The sequence below is a fragment of the Copidosoma floridanum genome, unplaced genomic scaffold (genome assembly GCF_036245765.1).
Source record: "Copidosoma floridanum isolate Cflo_tuat_1 unplaced genomic scaffold, Cflo_Japanese_pri ptg000004l, whole genome shotgun sequence".
Classification (NCBI taxonomy): Eukaryota; Metazoa; Arthropoda; class Insecta; order Hymenoptera; family Encyrtidae; genus Copidosoma; species Copidosoma floridanum.
The window spans coordinates 19508713-19535946 of record NW_028321881.1 but is presented as its reverse complement, the minus strand read 5'-3'; the positions used below and the strand labels follow the sequence as shown (position 1 = coordinate 19535946).

Here is a 27234-nt window from a genome sequence, read left to right as displayed (position 1 = left end):
ATGCTCAAATCAGGTTCTCTCCCAAAGGGCCATGTTTTCCACCGGTTGATGGCATATACTGATGATGCTGGCATACTGCGTGTGGGAGGCAGACTCATGAATGCCAAGCTCAGACCTGATGCAAAACATCCTGCCCTACTTCCTCGTCAAGCTCAATTCACCAGTTTGGTTATCGATCAGGCTCATCGACAAACTCTAGACGGAGGAACTCAGCTCACTCTAAGCAAAACTCGTCAAGAGTTTTGGATAATCGGTGGAAGGGCCCCCATTCGATCCAGAATCCTCTACTGTGTCAAATGTGCCAGGTACCGGGCACAAAGAGCACAACAACTCATCGGACAGTTACCCGAGGCCAGGGTGACTCCCTCCAGACCGTTTGCTCACACAGGTATCGATTACGCAGGTCCGATACATCTCAAATCTTGGCGCGGCAGAGGGTCGAAGACATACAAGGGTTGGATATGTGTGTTCGTGTGTTTTTCGACCTCTGCTGTGCATCTCGAAGCAGTGACAGATTACTCTACCGAAGGATTCTTGTCAGCGTATTGGCGATTTGTCTCACGTCGAGGACGTCCATTTAAGTTGTATTCTGATTGTGAGACGAACTTCGTTGGTGCAGACAGGGCTCTTCAACAGTTATACTCAGAAGCAATCAGTCAAAATTCTCATCTATCAGCCATGCTCGCCCAAGATGGAACGTCATGGCACTTCAACCCTCCAGCTGCTCCTCACATGGGAGGAAAATGGAAGGCAGTAGTGAAGTCGATGAAACACCATCTCCATCGGACTATGGGAGAGACTCTTTACACGCTTGAAGAGATCACGACGTTGCTCACTCAAATCGAAGCAACACTTAACTCTAGACAACTAGAACCACTTACCAATGATCCAGAGGATTTAGACACGCTCACTCCAGGACACTTCTTAGTAGGATCGGCGCTAAACTCACCACCAGAACCGTGCTTGTTGGATTTACCTCCAGCAAGGCACACTCGCTGGCAGCTAATCCAAGCTCAAAAACAAAGGTTTTGGAAGCAGTGGTCTACACAGTACTTGCTTAGATTAAACTCAATCTCCAAGTGGCATACTCCAGCTCATGACATCAAGACAGGCTCATTAGTGCTTATAACTAGTGAGACTCTACCACCAGGAAAGTGGCCGCTGGCCAGGGTCGTCGACGTCCACCCAGGCAAGGATGGCCTGGTTAGAGTGGTGACTCTCAAGACCTCAGTGGGCGCGCTCAAGAGACCAATTCACAAGTTGGTGCCACTGCCGGTCTACGGCTGTTGTCAGCCGTTGACTGACGGCGGGCGGAATGTTGGAAATGAGAGCGACCGACAGTAGGCCCGGCTTTTGTGTACATTGTGTACATTTGTGGTCTCTGTCGGCTCAACGCTCTGTGCGTGTGCGCTTGGTCGACTTGGCGCGCTGCAGGTGTGTGTGTGCGTATTCACGCGGCAAGCTTTGTATACTGTAAGCGCCAGATTATACGAAGAAAGACTCTCTTAAGTTACGTTTCCAAACTCTAGCATTCAAAGGTGCATACATCACCTTAAATGCTAGTGTAAATCTTCTGATTAACTCTCGCTATACAGTGGTGCTCATTGCATAATTTTCAGACCAGCTCAAATAGTTAATCTCATCAAACTACCAGTGATTATCAACAGCAAGACTCAGTGAAACTCTTGTGTATTTTCACAGACAGTAATTGTGCATTTTTTACAGACAGTGGTTTATAGTTATTCAATATTTCAATCAGTTATACTCTATCAGTGCTTTCAGTTTTACATTTATTTCGAGGAACTATCAAAATCTCTTGCGAGCTCAAGGCCAGTGCGTATTTACATATCGTGTTATTCAACTTGACTCTTTTCTTTCTACATTCTTCACCTTTATATATTTCAATAGTTCGTTGCTTTAAGAATATAGACAGTATTTATTTTCTCCGGTATAAATTTGACCTTTACAATTTTTGTGTATATTAACTGTGTTTTCTTGGCCTGTGAGTGACATTAAAAGTTGTTATTTTTATGCTGTTTAATTTTATTGTGTTTTATTGTGTTTTCCCAATCACCCTATCCGAGCCTAGTGTGTGCTAACGCATACGCCTCGTACACCTAGTGACGTAATGTACCATTAAATAAAGAATGCTTTGACTCTTAGAAAATGTGTGTTAAGTTGCCTTGTTGTAAAATTATTCTTATCTCTTTCCCAATTCTCCCAAGTTTTTGGTACTGAATTAAAATAGTAGTACTCTAAAATACTAGACTGACAAAAATTGAATTGTTGTTGACGTGTAAGAATATTTTTACCTGTTTTATGTCTGTCTGACATTTAGTAAAAGCAACAATTAAAACAAAAATGATTTTGAAAATTTATTCTATACTACAATAATCTTTCCTCTTTTTCATTATTTAGTACGAAAGATGTGAATGAAGAAAAAAAAATTTTTTTTGTTTGAAAATATAAAGTCACGTTGGTCAGATCACACCTGAATTTCTTATAAGCAATTCTGATAATACTTTTTACAGTAAATTATATGTTATGACTTGACTGTTGTGTGTAAAAAAACGGTTACCATGATAACTTGTTTTTATAATTTTTTATTTGTGTTTAACGTTTGTATTTGTATCCGTTCCATTTTTTGACTCACTTTTTTCCCGAAATATTATTTTTCAACTATATTTTATTATTTGAGACACTAAATTTTTTTTTATTTTTTATTAAAAACTATAATGTTTATATTATCTTGTAACTTTCTTTTTAAATATTATAATAATATTTGATCATAATTTACTTTAGTTTCTTAATTCTAACATTATAATGTTGTAATAAGCCACAATCCTGCTATTATTATAACCAGAAAAAAGTTTAAAATTCAAATTACTTGAATCATTTTTAATACTATGAGTCAACTTCAATTTTTAGATTAAATTGTAACCAAAAATATCATAAATTTCAACAAAACATTTTAACTAAACTTCTGTTCTGAAAGTTTTTTTTTTTTTTATAAAAATATTTGTATGTAATATATGTTACTTTTTAAAGTATAAAAATGTGACTTATAATTTAGGACTGAAAAAAAGGAGTTGTACTAAGTCATACAACCTTTTTTTCGAGGTAAAATATTAGATTTTGAGTAAAACCTTTTGCCTCCCACTTTAAAGGCTATGTGAAGTAAAAAATTAAGTATAGAATTAAAAAATTCTGAGTAAGGAGTTATTCTAGGTAAAGTTAATCCTAGGTAAAGGGTTATAATTTATTATTAGCATAATCTTAACAATGCTCCAATATTTGTCGTAACCCTCTTTAGACATTTTTCACCATTCCCTTAAAGATAATTTTATCTAGATAATTTGTTGACACATTTTTATACTATCATTAAGGTAGTGCTATACCACGCTGGTTTTTTTCTCTTAAATTTTTAATAGATTTGATGATTGCATTACTGAATATATATAAAGAAGCACAATATGATATTTTCATACTAAATCCAAAAACAACCAATAATCGTATAGAATATTTAAACTGTTGACCTTGCTGGTAGCCTTGTTCACCACGAAAAAAGGAGGGACCATGTGTTTCTCTTTATAAAAATATGTTTAATGATTTAATAAAGCTAACCATTTTTTTTCGAACTTAATAATGCATAACGTTTCAAAAAATATGTGTGATATATACTCTATATTATTTTAAAACTTGATGTACATACTATTATAATTCATACATATTCATGTTTCAATTTAATGATTTAATGTTACAAATTAATCTTTTCAAAGTTAATTAGTCATTACAAAGAAGTTTTTTTTAGTTGAAGTTATTTAAGAAAACAAAAATGTATACGTAATAATAATATCTACGTATAATAATACAGTACAATTTCGTTTTATCATAAAAAGAAGCAGTGAAAAATAATTACCAAAATTTATCTTATCATGTCATAAAAGAATATTAAAAAAATAATTTTACAGATTTTCTACATTTACTTATTATTTAAATGAACTGTGCAATAGTATTACGTACAATTTTACACTTTTGCAAATGTATAAAAATCAAAGTTCTTTATTTACTTCAGATTAGCTAACGTCAAGAATTTCTTTTCAAACAATACTTTTTATTTCCAAATTATTGTCTTGATCCATTTCAATACACATTCCATTTTCACTTTTGCATTTTGATAACGCAACATATAATTATACATGTGAAAACAGTAGTTTTCCCAAATATAATCGAATATTATTAAAACTTCAACCTTGGGATCCATTCATAGTCGTGAAAAATGCTTGGACCAAAAAAATTTCTTGTTCGTGTAAAATAATAAATGATGACGACGAATTTAAAAAAAATCTGTCAATGAAATGGATATTGATGTAACGTTTAACAATACGGAACAATATTTAAATATATGATTATTTAATACTTTTTTGTACAATCATACTCCTTTTTTTTTTAGACTGGAGGAATCTGTTTGAAATCTTCTTCTAAAACAATTACTTTATCACCAAAATAGATATTTGTGTTGTATAAAGTACGCAATGTTCTTTCAACTGTTTCTAAATCTTTTTTTTGGGTTATAGGTGCCTTGTCCCATATGATCAAATCTACTTTTCTCCATTTTTTTTTTCAGATTCAAATTTCAAGAACAAATTTTTAACAATGTTTAAGTCTAATGGTAAACAAAATAGTAAACGACTAGTCATTATTTTTGTAAGTAGTATTGATACTATACCAATCTATGCCATGGATCAATTTTTTTCCATGAGGAAGGGAATTATAAATTAACGTTTCATGTAAAAATATTTTTCCTGAACTTTCGGGGCTATCAATAAAAAAATTTTTTATCTATTTAATCACATGTAATTTGAAAAATCGTGATTTCATCTCATTAATTTATCATACATTTAATTAAACATTAAAGTAGGAGTGGCATTGGCTCAGTGGTAAGCAAGCTTATTACTGATACACCGCTGTTCTAGGGGTCGTGAGTTCGATTCCCGGTGAATGCAGATTTTTTCAAAAACTGTTTTTATCGGAAAAAGTTCCTGTGTAACCTCGGCTGTTTCGGGGCGGGTTTTTCCTTGGAATTTTCCTTCAGAATAATCCCAGGGTTTTTTTCTTGCCCCAAAGATTTTCGGGCCTTGGTGAATGCGAAACAGTATTCGGAGGTAGGGATTAGCCGATCCAATGTACCAGGAAGAGATTGCCGACCTTATCGATGAGGAGTGGTTCCTGAAACATAAGGCTTTTCGGGGATGCTAATTAGCCTGGATCCGATAATTTGGCAGAGAGCGCCGGCTTAACTGGCAAGGAGTGGACGACCTAAAATATGGAGTCTTCTCCGGGAGAAGGCTACACAGTGGCGAGTGGATCTGATGCACCGTTGGTGCAGAGTGTCAGCTTAACTGGCAAGGTGTTTCACCGGAGATAGTCGCAATGTGTCCATGGATTAGATATAACATCAGTAAAAGGGTTGGAAAATAAGTGTGGCAATACACCTCTACACATAGGTAATGAGTGGGTGGCCCCGGCGACTTGGCCTAAGAGCTGTCGGGGTAACCCGGTAAAAAAAAAAAAAAAAAAAAAAGAAAAAAAATTAAACATTAACGTACAAAGACCGATTTTTTTGTACTATTTTCTTTTGTATCAATTTTTATTGGAGTGAGTGAATTAAAATTTTCACACAATTTGTCTTCTAATTGTTAAGTTTTGTTTATACGTAAAAAGTCCACGATTTTTGTATTTATTTAACTTCAAAAGGCAAACTGAAAAAATGAAGTATTCAACTGATATTGAAAAATCGGAGGTTGGCACGTGGAGTGCGCAGAAGTGCGAATATATGTATGTTTCTCTACATCCCTGTGTTATAAAGTTGTTTATGTATACAATTTACGTAGGTTCCTGCAGACCTTAGCTAATCTTCCACCATCTTTCCCACAATTTTTTTTGCCTCTCACCCCCGTCCTTAACACCCCAAACTATTATCACTGACAGACCTCTACATACTGAAATATATATACTTATTTTCATTATTTTTCTTGCGTCACTTAAAAGGTAAATAAATGAAGTGTACAGTTATTATAGTTTAAACTTACTAATTAAATAAAGATACAATTAATTTGAATCAGTTTATGATAATAAGACAACGACATGATTATAAATTAACTTAATTAGATTTTTCTTTTATTTTCTATATGTATAAGATTCCTGCACGAAAAAAAATTTTGAGTGGCAGCACCTTCGAAGTTGGTGGGCAGTACCTCCACGATGCTTAAGTAACAGCACCTCAAAATTCGAAGAGTGGAGACTCTATGTAATTAAGGAGCAGTTACTCTCCGTTGTCGAGTAGCTGACACTCAATGCATCGAGGAACTGGCACTCAAGTCATCGTAGAGTTAGCATTTGGAATAATCATATTTGCTTATAACAAATAAATTAATAGATGTATTTGGAAACATAAATCGCCGCCTCAGACAAAGAAAAGCAGCACTCAAATTTTTCTATTTGAATTAACATTCCGAAAATTTGAGTTTTGCTTTTTGTCACTGGGCTCATCGACGTGGGTAAATAATTTAGAAAAATTGCATTTTGTATAATTATTTATCATCATTGTAAAGGTCAGACAAGTCAACTTGACACCTCATGGTGTATTTGGCCATACGGTATAATATTAACGCGTTAAACGGTTTTATTTTTCGGTAACAAGGTAACAGCGAGGCATATAGGAACATTGGGTAAATAGAGTGTGTGGGTCAACAAATAAGTAGAAAGATAAATAAATTTAAAAAAGTATTTTGTACAAAAAAGATCCCGTACAAGTTTTTAATTTTTTCAAAGTTTTTACTTGAAGAATCAGTTAGTACAGCCCTTATTTTAAGCATATTAGACGCTTAATTTTTTTTCGTGATGAACGAGGCGCCATGTTTTTCATTAATAATATATCTGGATGTATGTATTAAATGTTTTGAATTTAAAGATATGTCGAGCATAATTACGTCGTACTATATGAGTGAAAGTGAGAATTAAAATATATTTCTTCATAACCGTGCATCGTAGAGTAAATATTTTTTTGAATGGCTACACTATTTATAATTTCACCAAACAATGGTAAGGGAGTGTTAAAACGAATAACAAAAAACTTGTAAAGTTCGCACACTATGCCATAAATTTCAATTTTTTTCAAAACTTCAAAGTCATTGTTACATTGATTTTCGTTTTTTTCTTTTTTTTTAACCTTTCCGATCCCATAACGTGCATATCCGGGCATAAATCTAACATTTCCTTACTTTCTTTTGTATACAAAAAATTCTTTTGTATACAAAAGATTTTTTTTTGAACTAGTCGACTCCACAGTATTTTTTTTAGGACGATGACATGATTCAGATCGCATTGTAGAAAAATTAAAACATAGTCCAAATTCGAATAGAAGTAATAAGTAACAGTGATTAAGTAAAAAATGGAACTTGGGTTTCAAAGGACCACACAACTTTGTATACACCCGAACAGAAATCTAGTAAGGATACCTCCTTATTTCATGAAGACCTCTGTAGGTATCCTACAGCGGACCTACTAAGGAAAGTAACACGGCGTACAGTTGGTCCTCTTTAGGTATCCTGAATAACCGTGTATACATAACCAAACTTACAACATTTTTCCAGTCAATAAATGTGTGAATTCAATAAAAGCGAGGGACAGAAAAAGAGTTAATATATCAGAGTAAGAGAGCTGCTAGATACAGTAAACGAATTATGATGACATTCGTTTAATAAATAAAAAACAATCTAATCTACGTAAATCTAAATTATTGGTTAAATAAGACATTTTGTGTCTCAACAGTACCTAAATTGCTTATACTTTTTATAGTTAATGTAGTTATTTAACATAAAAGTATACTAGTAGGGCTTCGACACCTGCGCGCTCCACGCGCCAACCCCCTACTATTGTAACTTAAAGGGAGAGTCCTAAAATTTCACCTGTTAGTGGGGAGACATTAGTGCCCAGAATTTTGTGAGGAAGAAGAGTTTTTGATCTACATCGTTAAGCATTAGATATATATGTATTTGTAAATTTCCGCACCACCCAGAAGGAACTATTGTGGCACGTTTAGAGTTTTTTTTGGAACTCTCCGATATGTTTAGAGAAAAAAGGTGTATAAAAGCTTTGCTAGCTTTGTTTCCAAAAAAAAGTCCTCTAACTTTCATATTAAATGTTAATAATACCATTAAATAACAAGTAATTTCATCAATAAAAAATGACGTTATATTTTACAATATTCTTTGACTGTATAAAAAACACTTATAACGCAATAAAGCCTTAGATAAAATGAATCATCTAAACAATAACTTTCTGTTTTTTTTTTTTTTTTAAATAGTAAGATAATATAATTTTTTCTCTAAAAAAGCCATATGAATATTCATGAATATTGAAAATTCTTAAAAAAGTCATCGAAACTTCGATTAAATAAAATAATTTTTTTAAGAAAAACCGGCCAGCAAAAACATACATACTGTAAACATATTGACAGCAGAATGCGGTGCTATTATAGTTTCAGACTCTGGACTACCAGAAAGTCTCGATATTTGTGCGTGCCCGAAAGAATTACCAAATAATTATCCTAAAAAAACATTTTGAAATCAACTGTCTGATTTTATCGACCCTATAGTATTTTTTCCCTTAGGAGATTTAGGATGGAGTACTAATTATTTTAAAAATTACATAAATAAAAAAAAAAAAACTAACTATGTTACAACATTATTCCCAAAGACTGTCTTACAGACCAAATAAAGAAAATTTTAATTCATTATTATGCAGAGGACGGCTGACGCAACAATTGTTTATTCATTCTTACATCATGATTGAATATAACCGTTTAAATTATTAAAGATATAATAAAAAAAAAAAAGAATAGAATGTTATCAAGGTTTATTAAATGCAATTGTTAATAGTGCATCCAACTTTTCTAAAAATTTCGAGACAAAAAAAAAAATTTGAAATCTTTTTATACTTTCATCTACATACATTGAAAGTCCAAAATATCTGCAGAAATATTATTAAGATGCAATGCCTATAATAAGAAAATGTGGTAGACCACATTTACTTATAACAGTAACATGCAATCCCTAATGAAAAAAATTGAAGTTAATTTTATCAAAATTTCCTAAAAATACAACACCAAATAATATTCTGAACTTGATTGTTAGACTATTCCACTTGAAATTGATGTCAATTTTGGATGACATCATTAAAAAAGATGTATTCGGTAGAGTATAGTATACGTCTTTACCATGGAATTTAAAAACGTGGTCTACCTCATGCCCATATTTTGCATCCTGATAAAGAAATTGTTACACCTAAATAAATTGATGCAATTATACCAGCTGAAACTCCTTCTGGTAATACGAAGCTTACAAAATTGGTGATTGAATACATCTTCATGGACCTCATACAGAACAAAGTCCTTGTATCATTGATAAAAACACTAAAAAATTCTTCCAATCTTATACAAACGTAACTTCATTTTAAACGAATGGTTATCCTAAATATAGAAGAAGAAATAATACTTCCGAACAACGTGTTTATAAAATTTAGAGAAAAGATGAAATTTTAGTAGATAATTCAATGGTCGTACCGTATAATAAATTTTTGTTAAAGAAATATAAATGTCATATTAACGTCGAATTCTGTGCATCTATTTAAAGCATCAAATATATTTATGACCATATACATAAAGGTAGTGACAGAGCATACATCAAAATTCAAAAATCAAAAGGCCAAGATGAAAAATTATTTAATAAAATTAATAGTTACGTTGATGCTAGATATGTAGGTGCAATGAAAGCAGCTTGAAGATTACGAGAATTCCCAATTTGCGGTAGAAGTCATAGAGTTGTAAGTTTAGCTGTTCATTTTGAAAACAAATGAAAAGTGTTATTTAAAGAAAATAATATTGAAACTGTTATAGATACCTACAAGACCCAGTTAACATCTTGAAAAAGAAAATGGAGAGTAAAAAAGAAGATGTAGATAATGAAATACGTTTCAGCAAAGAAATGTTTAACTCGATGTATAAAAGTTTGAATAATGACTAGAAAAATATATTTCATATTATTTGCAAACACAAAAATAGTATTTTTTTCATAGATAATCCTGGAGAGTCAAAAAAAACTTATTCATACAAAACGTTAATAATTCTTTGTATTTCTCAAAAAAAAAATCATTTCGATGGCATGGACTGGCATAGCATCAATTTTTCTTCCAAAGGGGATAACCAGTCATAGACCTTTTAGACTTTCTTTAGATCTTAACAATACAGTGCAATTTTAGAATTCGAGTCAGATAAAAAAAAATTAATAGAAGTTCATTAAATACTTTGGGATGAGGTTTCAAAGATTCCAAATAAAGTATTGGAAGTAGTAGACAGAACGTTAATAGATTATGTAATACTGAAAAATATTTAGGAAATAAATTTATTATTTTAGGAGGTGATTCTCCCAGTGATAAAAAACGGTAATAGCAAAATTATAGTTGAACAAACTATTAAATCTTTATTTTTATGGAACTCATTCCAAATTTAAAAATTAGAAATCAATATTCGTTCTAACGATGAAGGATTTTTAAAATTATCATTCAAAATTGGGGAAGGGGAAATGAAAACTTTTAACATTCTAAAAAATTAGATATTAAATGATGAAAGTTCTCAAATATTTTCCAATATCAACAGTTGTTTGATGAATAGTGTTATACTTACATCACATAATGAGTACGCCTATTATTTGAATAATAATATTCTTAAAAAATTGACTGCAGAAATTCAAATTTTCTATAGCATAAATAGCCCAACTCATAAAAGGGTTGATAAATCAGACGATAGTATTTATTTAAATTTTCCGGTGCTATCGTTGAACAGTATTCTTAATCTCAAAATTGGTACAATAGTGATGTTACTGAGAAGTATAAGTATACAAGATGGATTCTATTATGGAACACGTATCCGAATCACAAAATTGTTACAGTATAATATAGAAGGAGAAATAATAACTGGAGAAAAAATAGGAAATAGAGTCTTCGTTTCAAAAATATTTATAGGCACAGGAAACTCCTCAATATTACCGTTTATTTTGTATTCAAAAAAACTTCTATTTTCTTATGGTCAATTATATGTGGCTTTATCAAAAAAAATAATTCATTTGTTCAAGTAGAAAGGCAAGAAATAACAGACATAGAAAATCTTGTTTGGAAAGAGATTCTTACATAATTTATTGACTTGACGTGATGATTTTTATAGATAAATCGGCATTATTATAGTAATAATTCGAAAGTCACTTAATAATATTTTATCATTTAACAAGTATACATGACATGATGTGTGAAAAATGGTGTGGGGGGCCTGGTGGGGGGCTGTGGGTGATCTGTGGAGGGACAGAAAAAATTATGTGGAGGGCTGTGGAGGGCTGTGGGGAGGCTTTGGGGGGTCTAAATAAAAAGTTAGAAAATATTAAATTAGCGATGAAAACGGTCGCATTTCAGCTGCTTTGTGGGGGGTCTATGGGGAGCTATGTGGAATGCCCCCCACAAATAGTTATATAATATAGGGACATATTATTCATTAAAAGCATAAGCAATGTCAGTACGTTTGAGTTGTAATATCTTAAAACTATATACAATATGCTTAAGTATAATGCCAAGAGTTTACATTTTTTATCACTTTGCACATTTCTGTTAAGTAATGATTATAATTTTAGCGTTAAAGTAGTCATGATTTTTTAAATTATTGTACAGCACGCAAAAGTCACTTAAACAAGTATATTTTTTTTGCACCAATCTATTTTTTATTCTATAATAAAACACCTGAAGGTATAATAGTGTATTTCATTATAATTCTATCTTACTCTCTCACATTAAATTTATACATATATATTGTAACTCTAGACTCTTCAAGTTTGGTTAGGTACACAGTTCTGTAGGATACCTAAAGAGGACCTACTGTACGCCACGTTACTTTGCCTCAGTAGGTTCTCCATAGGCTATTCAGGTATCCCCTAGAGGCCCTTTCGTTTGCCTCAACAAGATTTCTGTTTGGGCAATCAGAGATGGGCAGTATTTGACAGAGTTGAAATTCTCTGAAATACTTTATTTTAATTTCAATTCAAGTTATTAAAACACTTAAGTACGTTATTTAAATAAAACATCTGAACTTAATACTGCATTTATTGTTTTATTTGAAATAGTAGTTTAAATAAAATACTTTAACAACTATTTTATTTGAACTAAATTATTCTATCTATCTAAAATTGCATAAAAAATAATAATTATTATTATTATATTAAATACGGTATTGAAAATATTTTTACTTTAAATAAAAATATCAAATACATTTGTATTTTTAATTCATTAGTAAAAAGTATGGAAAATGTTTAAAACAATATTCTAACTGAAAGTATTTAAAAGACTTTATTTCAAACAAATTATGTGAAATGCATTGGTATTTGAAATATATTGTTTTAAATATAGTTGTATTTGTTTAAGTATTTGAAATAATTTGCTTAAATACATTTGTATTTTTTTTACTTATTTCAAAGACCTTGTTAAAATACAATTGTATTTGAAAATGTATTTTGAAATATTGTATTCTAAAGACGAATGTATAAAGTCAAAGCCTTTCGGAACCGTTCTGTATGGGTCGTTCCTGAGTGATTTTTGCACCCACAGGATACCCTTCTGGTTAATGTATAGTGGTATTACTCTGCACCTTTTCCCATTTCTTTTCCTAACTTTATTCCTCTCCTTAGTTTCAAACTATGATTTCAATCATGTATGTATGGACACGCGCTAAGGTTAATAAATAATGAAATTAAATGGATCTTAAAATTTAAGACCTCATTTAAGATCTTCAAATAAGGATCGATTATTCACTTAGGAAATGCGTTAATTGATAAAGTATACCTATCGAATCTAACCGTTTACCGTGAACCGGCCAGATAAAACTGCTATGAGTATTTGACTTCATTATATCCTACACAATAATGTTTTAAGTTCAATGACGTTGGAAAATTATTTTGTATTTTACTAAATTATTTTGAATATCTTATCAAATACAAATGTATTTGGTCAAATTTTTGAAACAAAGTTCTTAAATGCAATTAAAGTATTTAAAATAAAGAACTTAAAATATAATTGTACTTCAAGTGAATTATTTAAAATACATTTGTACTTGATTTAATAGCTTCAAGTAGTTTCATCAAATACGTTTGTACTTTAACATATTATTTGAAATACATTGACCAAAAACAATTGTATTTCAAGTTTTTTGTATTAAAAATATTCCATTTTAAATATTGTATTGGAAATAAAGTATTTAGATTTTTTAAACTTTGTTTAATGTATTTGAAATATTTTAATTAAAACATCATCAGACATTATTTTAATAATTTCAAATACTGTAATTCAAATTTTAATTAATTGTTACTTTATTTTTAAATACATTGTATTTAATTATCAAAACAATTATTTTGTTATTAAATATAGTAGTACGTTTTTTTTTCAAATAATAAATACGACTTTGCCCAAGTCTTTGTACAATAAATGATGTTGTTCAATTTAATATTCCAAATATTTTCAATTGGCCTTATTAAAACAACGAGAGATTTAAACATTTAGAATTTGCCGTAAATATTTTAATAGATTCTAATATTTATCCTCTACGTGAACAAAACCTTCTACGATTAAGAACAAACTTCTCGTTTTACCTAATAATTCTGAAGCCGAAATTTTTAACGTATTGTTATCTTAATCCAGATAGTGAAAATCTAGGTAGTTTGTTAGAAGTATCCGTACCCTGAAAATCAAGGTTTTTTTAACGACTTTAAAGTGTTTTCAAAGTAAAATATATTTTAATAAAGATTAAGTGACATAACACTGCATAAAGAACGTATGAACATATTCGTTCCAGGAAGTGGTGCATCATGTCCATACTTAAGTTTTTAGTGATGTAAAAATTGTTTTTTTCATTAAAAATTTATTTTTCCTGGATACCTGTTTTACTTAACCTGTTGTCTCAAGTATAGACATCTCCATCATAATTTTCTAAACGGCTTCGTGAAGCCAAAAATTTAGTTAAGACCAAGGTTATCTCCCAAGACTAATACTTATTGAAATTTGACAATTAGCTTATTCAAACTATCTGACACTTCAATGCCCTACTTTAAAAGAAAATTTACCTCACCTATTAATTTAAAAAAAAAATGAGCATTTGATATTTTTTTGGTCTGCTGTGTGAATTAACATGCTCAAAAAAATTTTCTTAATACGCGATGACATATATGGAGAAAGGCCGGCTAGTTGGGCATACACTGCACAAAATTTACTGTTACAAGCACTGCTTCCCAAAGTCTTACCATATTCCAAGTTATCATAATATAAATAAAATGGAAATACGATTTAATTTTGGAATTCATCGCGGTATTTCTGGAGCCAGCAATCAGCTTGTAAAATATTTTTTATGGCACGTGTGGTACTTGCTTCACGTAACTTATAAGAGTAACATAATACATCTAACAGTACACCTGAAACTTCTAAGAAAAACATAAATAAATTACCCAAAGACATCCAAAGCATTTTAGTAGGTTCAAAAACCATTATTATTTCATTATCAATAAGTTCTGGACATAAAACTTATAGTATCTCTCTGGTTCACAATAACCCTTTCGTCTGAGTTAATTCAATCACTTTTGTTCAGAATCGACACGGTCAAATGTTCTACTGTAATCAGCAAAGGTTGAATGTAATTTTACAATAGCTGCTGAAGAAATATTTTCATTTTTTTAAGCATGCATAATGTCTTTTTCCAAGGATAGTGAAAAAGTATCACGTGAAAAATTTTTCAAAAATAATATCACGATGTCAACGATATTTTTTATTAAATTAGGGTCTCCTTAAAGATTTAGAATCAATGTTATAAAATGTTTAAGTAAAGAAAGTAATTCCATATTGCTATTAACGAATAATTATCTGAACAGACAAACTAATAAGTACATAATGTATTGGAGTAAGTATCAAATAACATACGATTAATGGAAACGAATATGTAAAATGTAGTTGACATTCCCTTCAAGTTATGAATATATCGATTTACTACTTAAAAACTCTTATTAACAAAAATGGAGACTTGTTAGTTAGAATTTCGTACTCTCATAGTTGTATAAATGTCCAAACGTAATCGGTAATATCTGACTACAACCGCAACGCTGTTTGACGCTTAAAACATAAATCGATAGCTTTTAAGGTGTTTTAAAATTCGTGCATGGTATTATAAAAAACAGCAAATGTCTTCAAGACGTTATCCAAATCCCCACATAAAGCGGCGTAAAGAAAGTCTTTTTCATTATGTGAAGTTTTGTTTCATGCTCCATTGTCTCTTCACTTCAAAATCTTTTAGACCCTACGAAAAAAATTTATTTTATAAATTTACCATTTTCATCATTTTTGCAAATAAATAAAAATAAAATGAAACTACAAGATAAAAACTGCCAAGAGATGTCGATTAGTTTTAAAACTATTGTATCTATAGTACAAAGAAATACAAGTGATAATTAAATAAAATAATTGTTAAATCGATTTGCTCATTTAATAAATGTTCTTCCATTACAACTAATTAATAAAATATCGAATTGACAAAGAACATCAGATCTAAAAATTAGAGAGTACAAAAAAAAATTACGTGCTTTAAATAGTAGAATAAATGACTCCTTAAAAACTGTTTTCGAGTGATGGTGTTACGTCCGAACTTCTAGAAGTGAAGTGAGCTTTTAGATTCGTTGTACAAACAAATAAATTTAATTTTTGTTTGTCAGGAACCAGCCATCGGCGCAAGAGCCTTATTTGCTATTACTTACAGTATACTTTATTTTAATCGTTGACTCGGCGTTGTAGTATTAGGTTTCACCAAATGGTATGTGTGCAGTAGTGTAGTGTATCTTATTCGTCTTTTTATCTCATGTCTTTGTAAAAGTCTTTGTCATCCGTTGCCTATTTAAATATTCCTTGAAATTCAATATACTCATCAAAGTAAGGATTATGTTTCTATCAAGTACAATATTAATACTTAAAATATTTCATACATCTAGTGATAAGAATATTTTTGAATTAAGAAAGTAAATTTAATTAACAACCAAGTTATGTCTTATCTAATGATGCAATAAATTTAAAAAAGCCGTAAATATTTGATTTTACAAATAATGCAAATAACAAAGATTCAAATTCGCATTTACAATGTTAATGCAATTTATAGTATTTCTTAACCTAACTTACTTCTATGATTGTTGGTAAGCCGCTGCTTGCGCGCACGCAGTCGCAAGATCTTACAAAACTCATCGAAACGTTTATCTCAATCCTACAAGAGAGTACTCCTGGCGATTATGATAATTAGGATGCTGCTTTTAACGTCAGAATTCAAGTCGACAGTCCTTTCTTTCTCGTGCCTTCTTAATTAACTTTTTAGGTGAGTTTACAGTGGTCTGGTTTGCTTCAGCTTTTCTCACACAGCTTCGTCACCGAACTAAGTCTTACATTTGCTTGAAATGCACGGTCTAACACGTAGCTTAATCACCGAACTTAGTCTTCCATCCGCTTAAAAGACGCAACAGAACTCACTCTCTAACCTTTATAGCTACTTTGTAGCACTTGAAAAAAGAGTAAAGGCAAAAATTGTTATGTGCAAGGAGTTTTTATATTCTTGCGTTTAAGGAGGACACGTTAAGTAAGGGATCTGAACGACCAATCAGAGCTTAATTTAATTACTTTTGATGGACGCGAGCACAGTCGTGGTGCAATAATTTCACAGTAATTGATGGTTCAAACTGCTGATCTCTCGGATTTTTCATTAAGTAGAAGTTACTATCGAAATTGTGTATGATATTTTTTGTGGACATACGCAGTAAAGAATATTAAAATTGTTGATAATTCACATTCTTGGATATACTAGTGCGAATTGATGTTGTAAGATGAGAGCTCTGTAAGATTGTTTAGAGATTGCACGCGTAGTTCGAGTTTTGTGATGGTAGCTTGTTTCAAAAAAAGTACGTTATACATCACGCGATTGCAGAAGCAGATGTACTACTCGATAATTAAAGATCGCTGAGATTTTGCTTTTTATAATTGAAAAATGAAATTCTGTGTTTCAAAGTAATACATATTAAGTCTATGACGTGGAATATCACATTGGCTTAGTCACTGTCATGCATGTCATGCACAGTGGAAAAGCAAACAGTGCTAGTAGACTATCATGAGTACCTGAAGTAAAAAGACAACTTACGAAATATGAAAAACAAAAAATTGGTTACTAAAAAAATACCTTCATACAATAAGTGGTTGTAATTGCTTCAACAGGCCACTACTTCTTTAAATTTTCGCACTTTCAACGCTGCAACGACCTACTTTAAAAACGTAGGCCAATCCTCTTGACAATCCAATACGCTTAATTGAGTTGTTAAAATAATATGAATAATATGTAAAGTTTTTTAACGTTATTTTTTTAACCTCCACTGTCTTTATCTGTATCTCGTCCTAATAGTCATAAGAAAATTATTTAAATACACGTATAACAGACAATTTAATTAATTTAATTAAAATTTTTGTGTAAAATTATAGTTTAATTAAAAATCTCTTTCCAAATAATGTTTTCTATAGCTAAACTATTCCCTCTTTCTGTCTTGATAAATATGCCATGTTCATTTTTGTATCTTGATAATGCTATATAAAGTTTACTGTGTGAAAACAATGGTATCTTCAAGCGTAGACCAGCATTATCAAAACTTTGACCTTGAGTTTTATAGATGGTCATAGCAAAAGCTAAAATTGACGGGAGTTGTGTTTTGTATAAAATAAACTGCTATTTATTTTATACAAAGCAGTCATAAAGTATCTCAAGTATTTAAAGTTCTTTTTGGAATACAAATTTTTTTAAAATTATTCTCTCCAGTTACTATTTCACTTTTTATATTGTACTTACATAAATAAGTTATTCGAGACCATATCCCATTACATAAACCATTAAATAAACTAAAGTTCATTATTAACATTACAATACTTCTAACTTTTTATATTTAGTTTATTAGGTGGCAAGCGTTCCCAGATATTATTAAGAATTTTTACGGAGAACTTTATATCTATGTATAATATCTATATAAACGTTTACTATTTCTAAAAAAAGGAATAATGACGATTTCTGTGCAAAAATATTCAAAAACAGTAATGACTCAATAAATAATGTTATTTTAATTTTACATAATAAATATACTTTTTTTTTAACAATAAAATTTCAGAAACATTAAAAGAAGAGTCTAAATTTTATAATAGCGTAGACCAAGCAACTTATAAAGGTGTTGACCGATCAGATAATAATAATAATACATATATATATTTATAATCTATAATATATACATAATGTTATTTTAGATAATATATCAGATAACGTATATATATACATATATATAATCCATAATTTATGAATATTGTAAAAAAAAAAAATTTTTACTATTTAAAATTAAAATAACATTGTTTATTGAGTCATTACTGTTTTTAAATATTTTTGCACAGAAATCGTCATTATTCCTTTACATATACATATATATCCCTATATTATATAAATATTTGTGTGGGGCATTCTACATATCCCCCCTCAGCCCCCCCACAGAACCTCCACAGTCCCCGCACAGCCCCCTACACAATTTTGCCTGTCCTTCCACAGACTCCCCGCACCATTTTTCTTGTCCCCCCACAGCTCCCTACAGACCTATTACGCTATTTTTCTTGTCTCCCAAAGCCTTTCCAGACCATTTTTCTAGTCCTCTTACAACTTTTTTTATTAATTATAAATTACCCTTATTAACAATAAATTTTAACTTTACTTTACTTTAGTTTTAAAAATATTTATTTTTATCTATTTTTCCACACCGCCAAGGAGGCAAATAAATGGACCTTAAACATATAAATTAACATTTAATTAATGTTCAATTATAAATTTACGTTAGTAAAAAATTTATTATAAATCATAATATAATAATTTTCAAATTGTTAAAAGTCATCGATAAGTATAAAGCTCTCGATGCATTCAACTTTTTTTTTTTACTATTATTTCAGAACAATGGTTCCGTTCAATTACAAATACAAACATTCGTTCATTCTTATACGTACACGTATGACATAATACAACTACATATATTAATTAAAACGTTTCATAATTATTAAATAATAATAACCGTAGGCGTATCGTCTAATTTAAGAGGTTAACTGAATAACCTATTAAATTAAGATCTATCATAACCACAAAGAGATAAAACTCCCCGCACCCAATCGTCAATTCTGATAATATTTGTAACAATACACATGTATATGTGTTTTATGTATATTATAAATTTATACATGTCTTAGATGTATGAATATTTTATTAGTATATATGTATATATATAATCTCAATTTCAAGAACACGACTATCTCTTACCTATTGCTTTAACGTATACGTGTAATAAAATAATTGTTGTTGTATTTTATTACTCTAAATCATTGAATTTTTTTAACAAAAACTATCATCGTAAAAACAAATACATCATGTCATGTATACTTGTTGAACGATAAAATATTAATACGTGACTGTCAATTTATTACTATCAATAATGCCGATTTATCTATAAAAATCATCACGTAAAGTCAATAAATTATGTAAGAATCTCTTTCCAAACAAGATTTTCTATTTCTGTAAATTCTTGCCTTTCTACTTGAATTAATAAATTATTATTATCTTTGAATCTTGATTAAGCCACATATAATTGACCATAAAAAAATAGGAGTTTTTTTTAATACAAAATAAACGGTAATATTGAGGAGTTTCCTGTGCCTATAAATATTTTTGAAATAAAGATTCTATTTTCTATTTTTTCTCTAGTTATTATTTCTCCTTCTATATTATACTATAATAATTTTGTGATTCGGAAACGTGTTCCATAATAGAATCCATTTTATATACTTATACTTCTCAGTAACATCACTATTGTACCAATTTTTGGATTTAGTACATGAGGTGGTAATTATTCACGAATACTGTTCAACGATAGCACCGGAAAATTCAAATAAATATTATCGTCTGATTTATCAACCCCTTTATAAGTTGGGCTATCTATGTTATAGTAAATTTGAATTTCTGCAGTCAATTTTTTAAGAATTTTAGTATTCAAGTAATAGGTGTACTTGTTATGCGATGTAAGTATAACGCTATTCGTCGAATAACTGTTGATGTTGGAAAATATTTGAGAACTTTCATCATTCAATATCTAATTTTTAGGAATGTTAAAAGTTTTTATTTCCCCTTCCCCAATTTCTAATAATAATTTAAAAAATCTTTGATCGTTAGAACGAATATTGATTTCTGATTCTTAAATTTGGAATGAGTTCCATAAAAATAAAGATTTAATAGTTTGTTTAACTATAACTTTTCTATTACCGTTTTTTATCACTGGGAGAATCTGACTAAAATCACCTCCTAAAATGATTAATTTATTTCCAAAATATTTCTCAGTATTACATAATCTCTTAACGTTTTGTCTACTACTTCCAATGCTTTATTTAGAATCATTGAAGCCTCATCCCAAAGTATTAAATCAACTTCTATTAATTTTGTTTTACCTGACTTGAATTCTAAAAATGCACTGTATTATTAAGATCTTAAGAAAGTTTAAGAGTTCTATGACTGGTTATCCCCTTTGGAAGAAAAATTGATGCTATGCCAGTCCATGCCATCGACATAATTTTTTTTTTGAGAAATACAGAGATTAATTAACGTTTTGTATGAATAAGTTTTTTCTGACTCTCCAGGATTATCTATAAAAAAAAAAATATTTTTGTGTTCGCAAATAATATGAAATATTTATTTTTCTAGTCATTATTCAAACTTTTATACATCAAAATAAACATTTCTTTGCTAAAACGTATTTCATTATCTACATCGTCTTTTTTACTCTCTATTTTATTTTTCAAGATGTTAACTGTGTCTTGCAGGTATCTATAACAGTTTCAATATTATTTTCTTTAAATAACACTTTTTATTTGTTTTCAAAATGAACAGCTAAACTTACAACTGTATGACTTCTACCGCCAATTGGAAATTCTTGTAATCTTCAAGCTGCTTCCATTGCACCTACATATCTAGCATCAACGTAACTATTAATTTTATTAAATAATTTTTCATCTTGGTCTTCTAATTTTTGAATTTTGATGTATGCTCTGTCACTACCTTTATGTATATGGTCATAAATATATTTGATGCTTTAAATAGATGCACAGAATTCGACGTTAATATGACTTTTATATTTCTTTAACAAAAATTTATTATACGGTACGACCATTAAATTATCTACTAAAATTTTATTTTTTCTCCAAATTTTATAAACACGTTGTTCGGAAGTATTATTTCTTCTTCTATATTTAGGATAACCATTCGTTTAAATGAAGTTACGTTTGTATAAGATTGGGAGAATTTTTTAGTGTTTTTATTAATAATACGAGGACTTTGTTCTGTATAAGGTCCATGAAAATGTGTTTAATCACCAATTTTATGAGCTTCGTGTTACCAGAGGGAGTTTCAACTAAAATAATTGCATCAATTTTTTTAGGTGTAACAATTTTTTTATCAGTATGCAAAATATGGGCATGAGGTAGACCACGTTTTTAAATTCCATGGTAAAGACGTATACTATACTCTACCGAATACATCTTTTTTAATGATGTCATCCAAAATTGACATCAATTTCAAGTGGAATAGTCTAACAATCAAGTTCAGAATATTATTTGGTGTTGTATTTTTAGGAAATTTTGATAAAATTAACTTCAATTTTTTTCATTAGGGATTGCATGTTACTGTTATAAGTAAATGTGGTCTACCACATTTTCTTATTATAGGCATTGCATCTTAATAATATTTCTGCAGATATTTTGGACTTTCAATGTATGTAGATGAAAGTATAAAAAGATTTCAAATTTTTTTTTTTGTCTCGAAATTTTTAGAAAAGTTGGATGCACTATTAACAATTGCATTTAATAAACCTTGATAACATTCTATTCTTTTTTTTTTTTATTATATCTTTAATAATTTAAACGGTTATATTCAATCATGATGTAAGAATGAATAAAAAATGGTTGCGTCAGCCGTCCTCTGCATAATAATGAATTAAAATTTTCTTTCAAATAAAACGTTCAATGACAGTTGGTAAATAATTAAAAACAACGTCCAATGGTGGTACTGTCAAATTTTGAATTTATTAAAAAACAAAACGACGTTATTGTTATACGTCACATTACGATTTTACATCCCTTTCGTAAGAGTCAGAGATTTTTGTACCTGATGAGGGCCGGGACGTTGTTCAAACGGCCGAAACGTCGTTTTGTTTTTAATAAATTCAAAATTTGACAGTACCACCATTGGACGTTGTTTTTAATTAAAATTTTCTTTATTTGGTCTGTAAGACAGTCTCTAGGAATAATGTTGTAACATAGTTAGTTTTTTTCTTTTATTCATGTAATTCTTAAAATAACCAGTACTCCATCCTAAATATTCTAAGGGAAAAAATACCACAGGATCGATAAAATCTGACAGTTGATTTCAAAATGTTTTTTTAGGATAATTATTTGGTAATTCTTTCGGGTACGCACAAAGATCGAGACTTTCTGGTAGTCCAATGTCTGAAACTATAATAGCACCGCATTCTGCTGTCAACATGTTCACTGTATGTATGTTTTTGCTGGCCGGTTTTTCTTAAAAAAATTATTTTATAATTTGGTAGTTTTTCTACATTCGTGATTTGATTTAAATGTTTGTAATTTTTTGCTGTTGGATTTTCTTTCATAATTTTTGTTAAAGTTTCTATGAGTTTTTTTAAAATATTAAACATTCATGAATATTTATGTGGCTATTTTAGAAAAAAAATTATATTCTCTGACTATTTAAAAAAAAAAACAGAAAGTTGTTGCTTAGATTGTACAATTTATTAAATGCTTAATTGCGTTTTAAGGGTTTTTTATTCAATCAAAGAATATAGTAAGATATTATGATATTTTTTATTAATGAAACTACTTCTTATTTTATGGTAGTACAAACATTTAATATAAAAGTTTAAAAATAGTTTCCTTTAAAATTATATTCGAAAAAAATAAAAGTTGTCAAAACTAGCAATGCTTATAAATACCATTTTCCGGTAAACATATCGGAGAGGTTTGAAAAAACTCTAAACGTGCCACAATAGTTCTTTCTGGGTGGTGTAAAAATTTACTCATCAATATTTATCTAATGCTTAACGATGAAGTTCAAAAACTCACTTTTCTTACAAAATTCTGGGCACTAACCTCTCGCCACTAACGGATAAAATTAAAGGACTTTTTTTCAGTTTATCAGTAGAGGGTTGGGGGCAAAGCCCCACTTGTATATATATATATATATATAATGTGTACATGTACATAGACATTAGAATCTAATTAATTGACACCTTCATAAGTTGCTTAATCCAAGCTATGATACAATTTAGTCTCACCTTTTAGTGTTTTTTGTAAATTTTATTGTGAAAAAAGATATACTTATCATGTTGTTCGAAATCGAACTCAGTAAGATAGTGGACTGTATATTTTTTATATCGCACGCCGGATTTGGGGGAGCGTGAAAAAAGAATGTAATAAAAGGACACAATAATAAATGCACAACACACTTTTAAACACTTTAGCGGTATATTATAAAAAACAATCATTCTATTTAATTTTACTTTAACAAGTCATAATACTTGCTTACATTTAAGATAAAAAAAGGCAGAACTAATTTTTGAGTCAGACAAAGAAATTACGTGTCAATCGAAAATGTAAATCGTTTTCGTTACAATAATCTTACATAAAACGATACACTTGAAAATTATAAACATGAGCGCAAAGCGACTTACCAGAAAGGGCGTTTGAGGCTGACTAACGATAACCGCAGCAGCAGCAAGCTGTTGGACAAAAGTAAGTAGAAAGAGAGTCTATTGGTGTATTAATAGACAGGCGCACGCTTATGATTGGCCCTTATAGGTAAGAGAATATCCTAAAGCGCGAGATTTCAAATCTCACAAACAAATTTTCTATTTACATCAGTATAATTTAACTGATGCTGCACATAGTCCCAAGGTTAATAGACAGAAGCGTAACGAATGTATATCAATAACAAGTCTTAGAAGGGCAAAAGGGTGGATCGCATTCCACTTATAAAAATTCTAAATAATGAAAGTTTTTTTTTTAATATAATGACATTCAGCCGGTAACAATCAGTGATACTGATGTTTTACATAGTCCCAAGGTTGACGGACAGGCGGATGGAATAATATACAATTAAGTACCGGGTGAATAAAGCATTGTAATGCTTTTCACGTACAATAGCAAATAATTTGAAAAATAAAATTAAAAAAACATAATAAAAAAATTACTGATAATTTTATATATATTTTCGCAAGCTTTGTAACTTTTAGATATAAGATTTTATAACCATAATAGTAAATTAAAGAAAATAAATTGATCTAAATAAGACTAATTATTATTGTGTCCTGACTCAAGCTCAGATACGGTAAGCAATAATATTAGTTTGTGTATTGGCCTTACAAAACTAGATAAAACGGTTCTAATCTTGGCGACTGTGACGAGAGACTTGGCATCCTTATAGACTTCAACAACCATGCCTAAGGGCCATTTACCAGGTGGACAAGACTTTTTTTATGAGCACGAGATCACCAGGCTTAACCGAGCGTTGAGAATTCAACCACTTGCAACGACTTTGTAAAGTGGAAAGGTATTCAAGTGACCACCTTTTTCAGAAAACTTAGAGAGATTGTGTCACTAGCTTCCAGCGTTTAAGTGGCGAAACCTATTCAGTAGAAATATCGGGCTCTGGCACAAGAAATGAAGACCTCATGATCAAAAAATGAGCAGGGGTAAGAGGATCAAGCTCAGAGGAATCATCATTAAGGCGAGCCAAGGGCCGAGAGTTGAGGCATGCCTCTATTCTACACAATAAAGTAGAAAATTCAACTACTGTCAAAATCTGATCGCCGACTACACGCTTCAAATGATGTTTAGCGGATCTGACTGCTGATTCCCATAAACCCCCAAAATGTGGAGCAGAAGCAAGAAGAAAGTGCCACTGTGTACCTGATTTACCTAATTCATAGGCAAAATTAGGGTCACGACTACGTTCTACCAAAATTCTTTTTGCAGTGCAGTGGCCACGTCTAGAAATAAATCTGTGAACGGCAGCTATAAATGCCTCCTATGTATAATCCTCCACAACTTCAAGATGTACTGCACGAGTTGACATGCACATGAAAACTGCAATGTAACCCTTGAAAGTTCCTTTACCCTTGTGTTGTGACAAGCGTATTGGAAAGGGGCCAGCATAATCGATCCCTGATTTTTGAGAAGGAGGACTCTGAGTAACACCAGAACAAGGCAATTCTTCCATTAACTGAGTTTGTGGTTTAGACTTATATCTTTTATAAGTGATGCAACGAGTAAGCTCAGCTCTTACAGTCCATCTACCACTTACAATCAAGTACGTTTGACGGAGTGTAATAATCGTCAACTGCACTCCACCATGTAAAGTTAATCGGTGATAATAGTCAATAAGCATAAATGTCAACTGATCTCTATCTGTTAGTATCAAGGGATGTTTGGCATCATCATCAAGTAGGGCTCTACTTAATCTACCCCCAACTCTTATCAATCCGCGGTTTATAAACGGCGTAAGATTAAGCAAACGGCTAGATCAAAGTAGTGGTAAGCTATCTCCTAAACTACGATCTTGATTTACGATCTGAGTTAGTACCTTGAACTCAGCGGAAAAGTAACATTGTTGATGCTGATAAACTAGACACAGTCTAGCACAATCAATTTCTGATGTTGAAAACTGAATCGAGTCAACTTCAATAAAAAAATACAAGTCTATAAACTGCAAACTAGCCTGTAAGAGGGGCTTAAGATCTCCAGTTATTGGTAAATATGAATTCCTTTGTTTAACTTTATGTAAACAACGGTATGTAAAACGGAAGCAATATGCTTTTACTCTGAGCAACCGTTCTCACTTGGAACAACGAGTTATTAGAGTCATATAAAAGGACTCAGAACTATTTACAAGACTATTTACAGAAGGCATTGAACTATTTACATTTATAGAGGTTGGGGCAATCATTTCTACTCTAAACTCTGGATAATTAGGGTGCAATTCGTGAAGAATCTTAGGGCCCTAAAACCATAATATTTGATTCAGCAATTGGCCCGGAAGAACACCTCTAGAAGCTACATTAGCTGGATTTTGCTTTGACGTGATATAATGCCACTTAGCATATGGAGTCAATTCATGAATCTTTGAACACCCATTAGCTATGAAAACTGGCCATTTAGAAGGAAGTCCATTGAGCCAATATAGTACATTCCTAGAATCGGACCACATGTGAACTGGTATTTCTTTCAATGAATTAACATTAACGAAATTACTAACTACTGTGGATAACAATTCTGCAGCACATAGCTCTAGTCTTGGAATACTTAGCGCTTTAATCGGAGCTACTTTCGTTTTGGCTAATTGAAGATGTACAAAAATCTCACCTTCGCGTACAAAGCATTAATAAACAGCCGCTGCATAGGCGTTTTTAGAAGCGTCGGCAAAACCATGAAGTTTGAGAGATTCACAATCTAGCGAAAACTGATTCCATCTAGGTATTCGAACTTCGTTCAACAAAGGTGTTTCATTTAACCAATAAGTCCAGGTTTTAACCAAATCAGGTGACAGAGAATCATCCCAAGACACTTGCAACAACCAAAGAGATTAAAATAGTATTTTAGCAAAAATTATCGTTGGAGCCAACCATCTTAAAGAGTCAAAAAATTTTGACAACTGCGCTAATAAAGTACGTTTGGTCCAGCGAACGGGTGTGTCAACTTTTACTGCAACGCAAAATCAAAACTCGTCACTACTAGGATTTCAATGTAAGCCTAAAACAGAAACAATTGGTTTATCATCACTTAGGATCTTTGGCTTACTAGATAAGTGGCTTACTGGTAACTTAGCTATCAACTCAGATGTATTGGCTGACCATTTTCTCAGTGGAAATTGACCTAATTCACACAATTCGATTAGTTGCTGACATTTAATCTTAGCATCTTCTAACGTATGGCTACCAGGCAAAT

At 30.8% G+C, this 27234-nt stretch overlaps 1 protein-coding gene across 1 annotated transcript; it reads left to right on the top strand.

The window, feature by feature from the left end:
* Positions 1–26876, top strand: LOC149375758 (uncharacterized). The gene is made up of 2 exons (XM_089596235.1): positions 1–1317; positions 26814–26876. Exons 1-2 carry the CDS (start codon positions 1–3, stop codon positions 26874–26876), a joined length of 1380 nt encoding a protein of 459 aa, XP_089452361.1.
* The last annotated feature ends 358 nt before the right edge of the window (positions 26877–27234 follow it).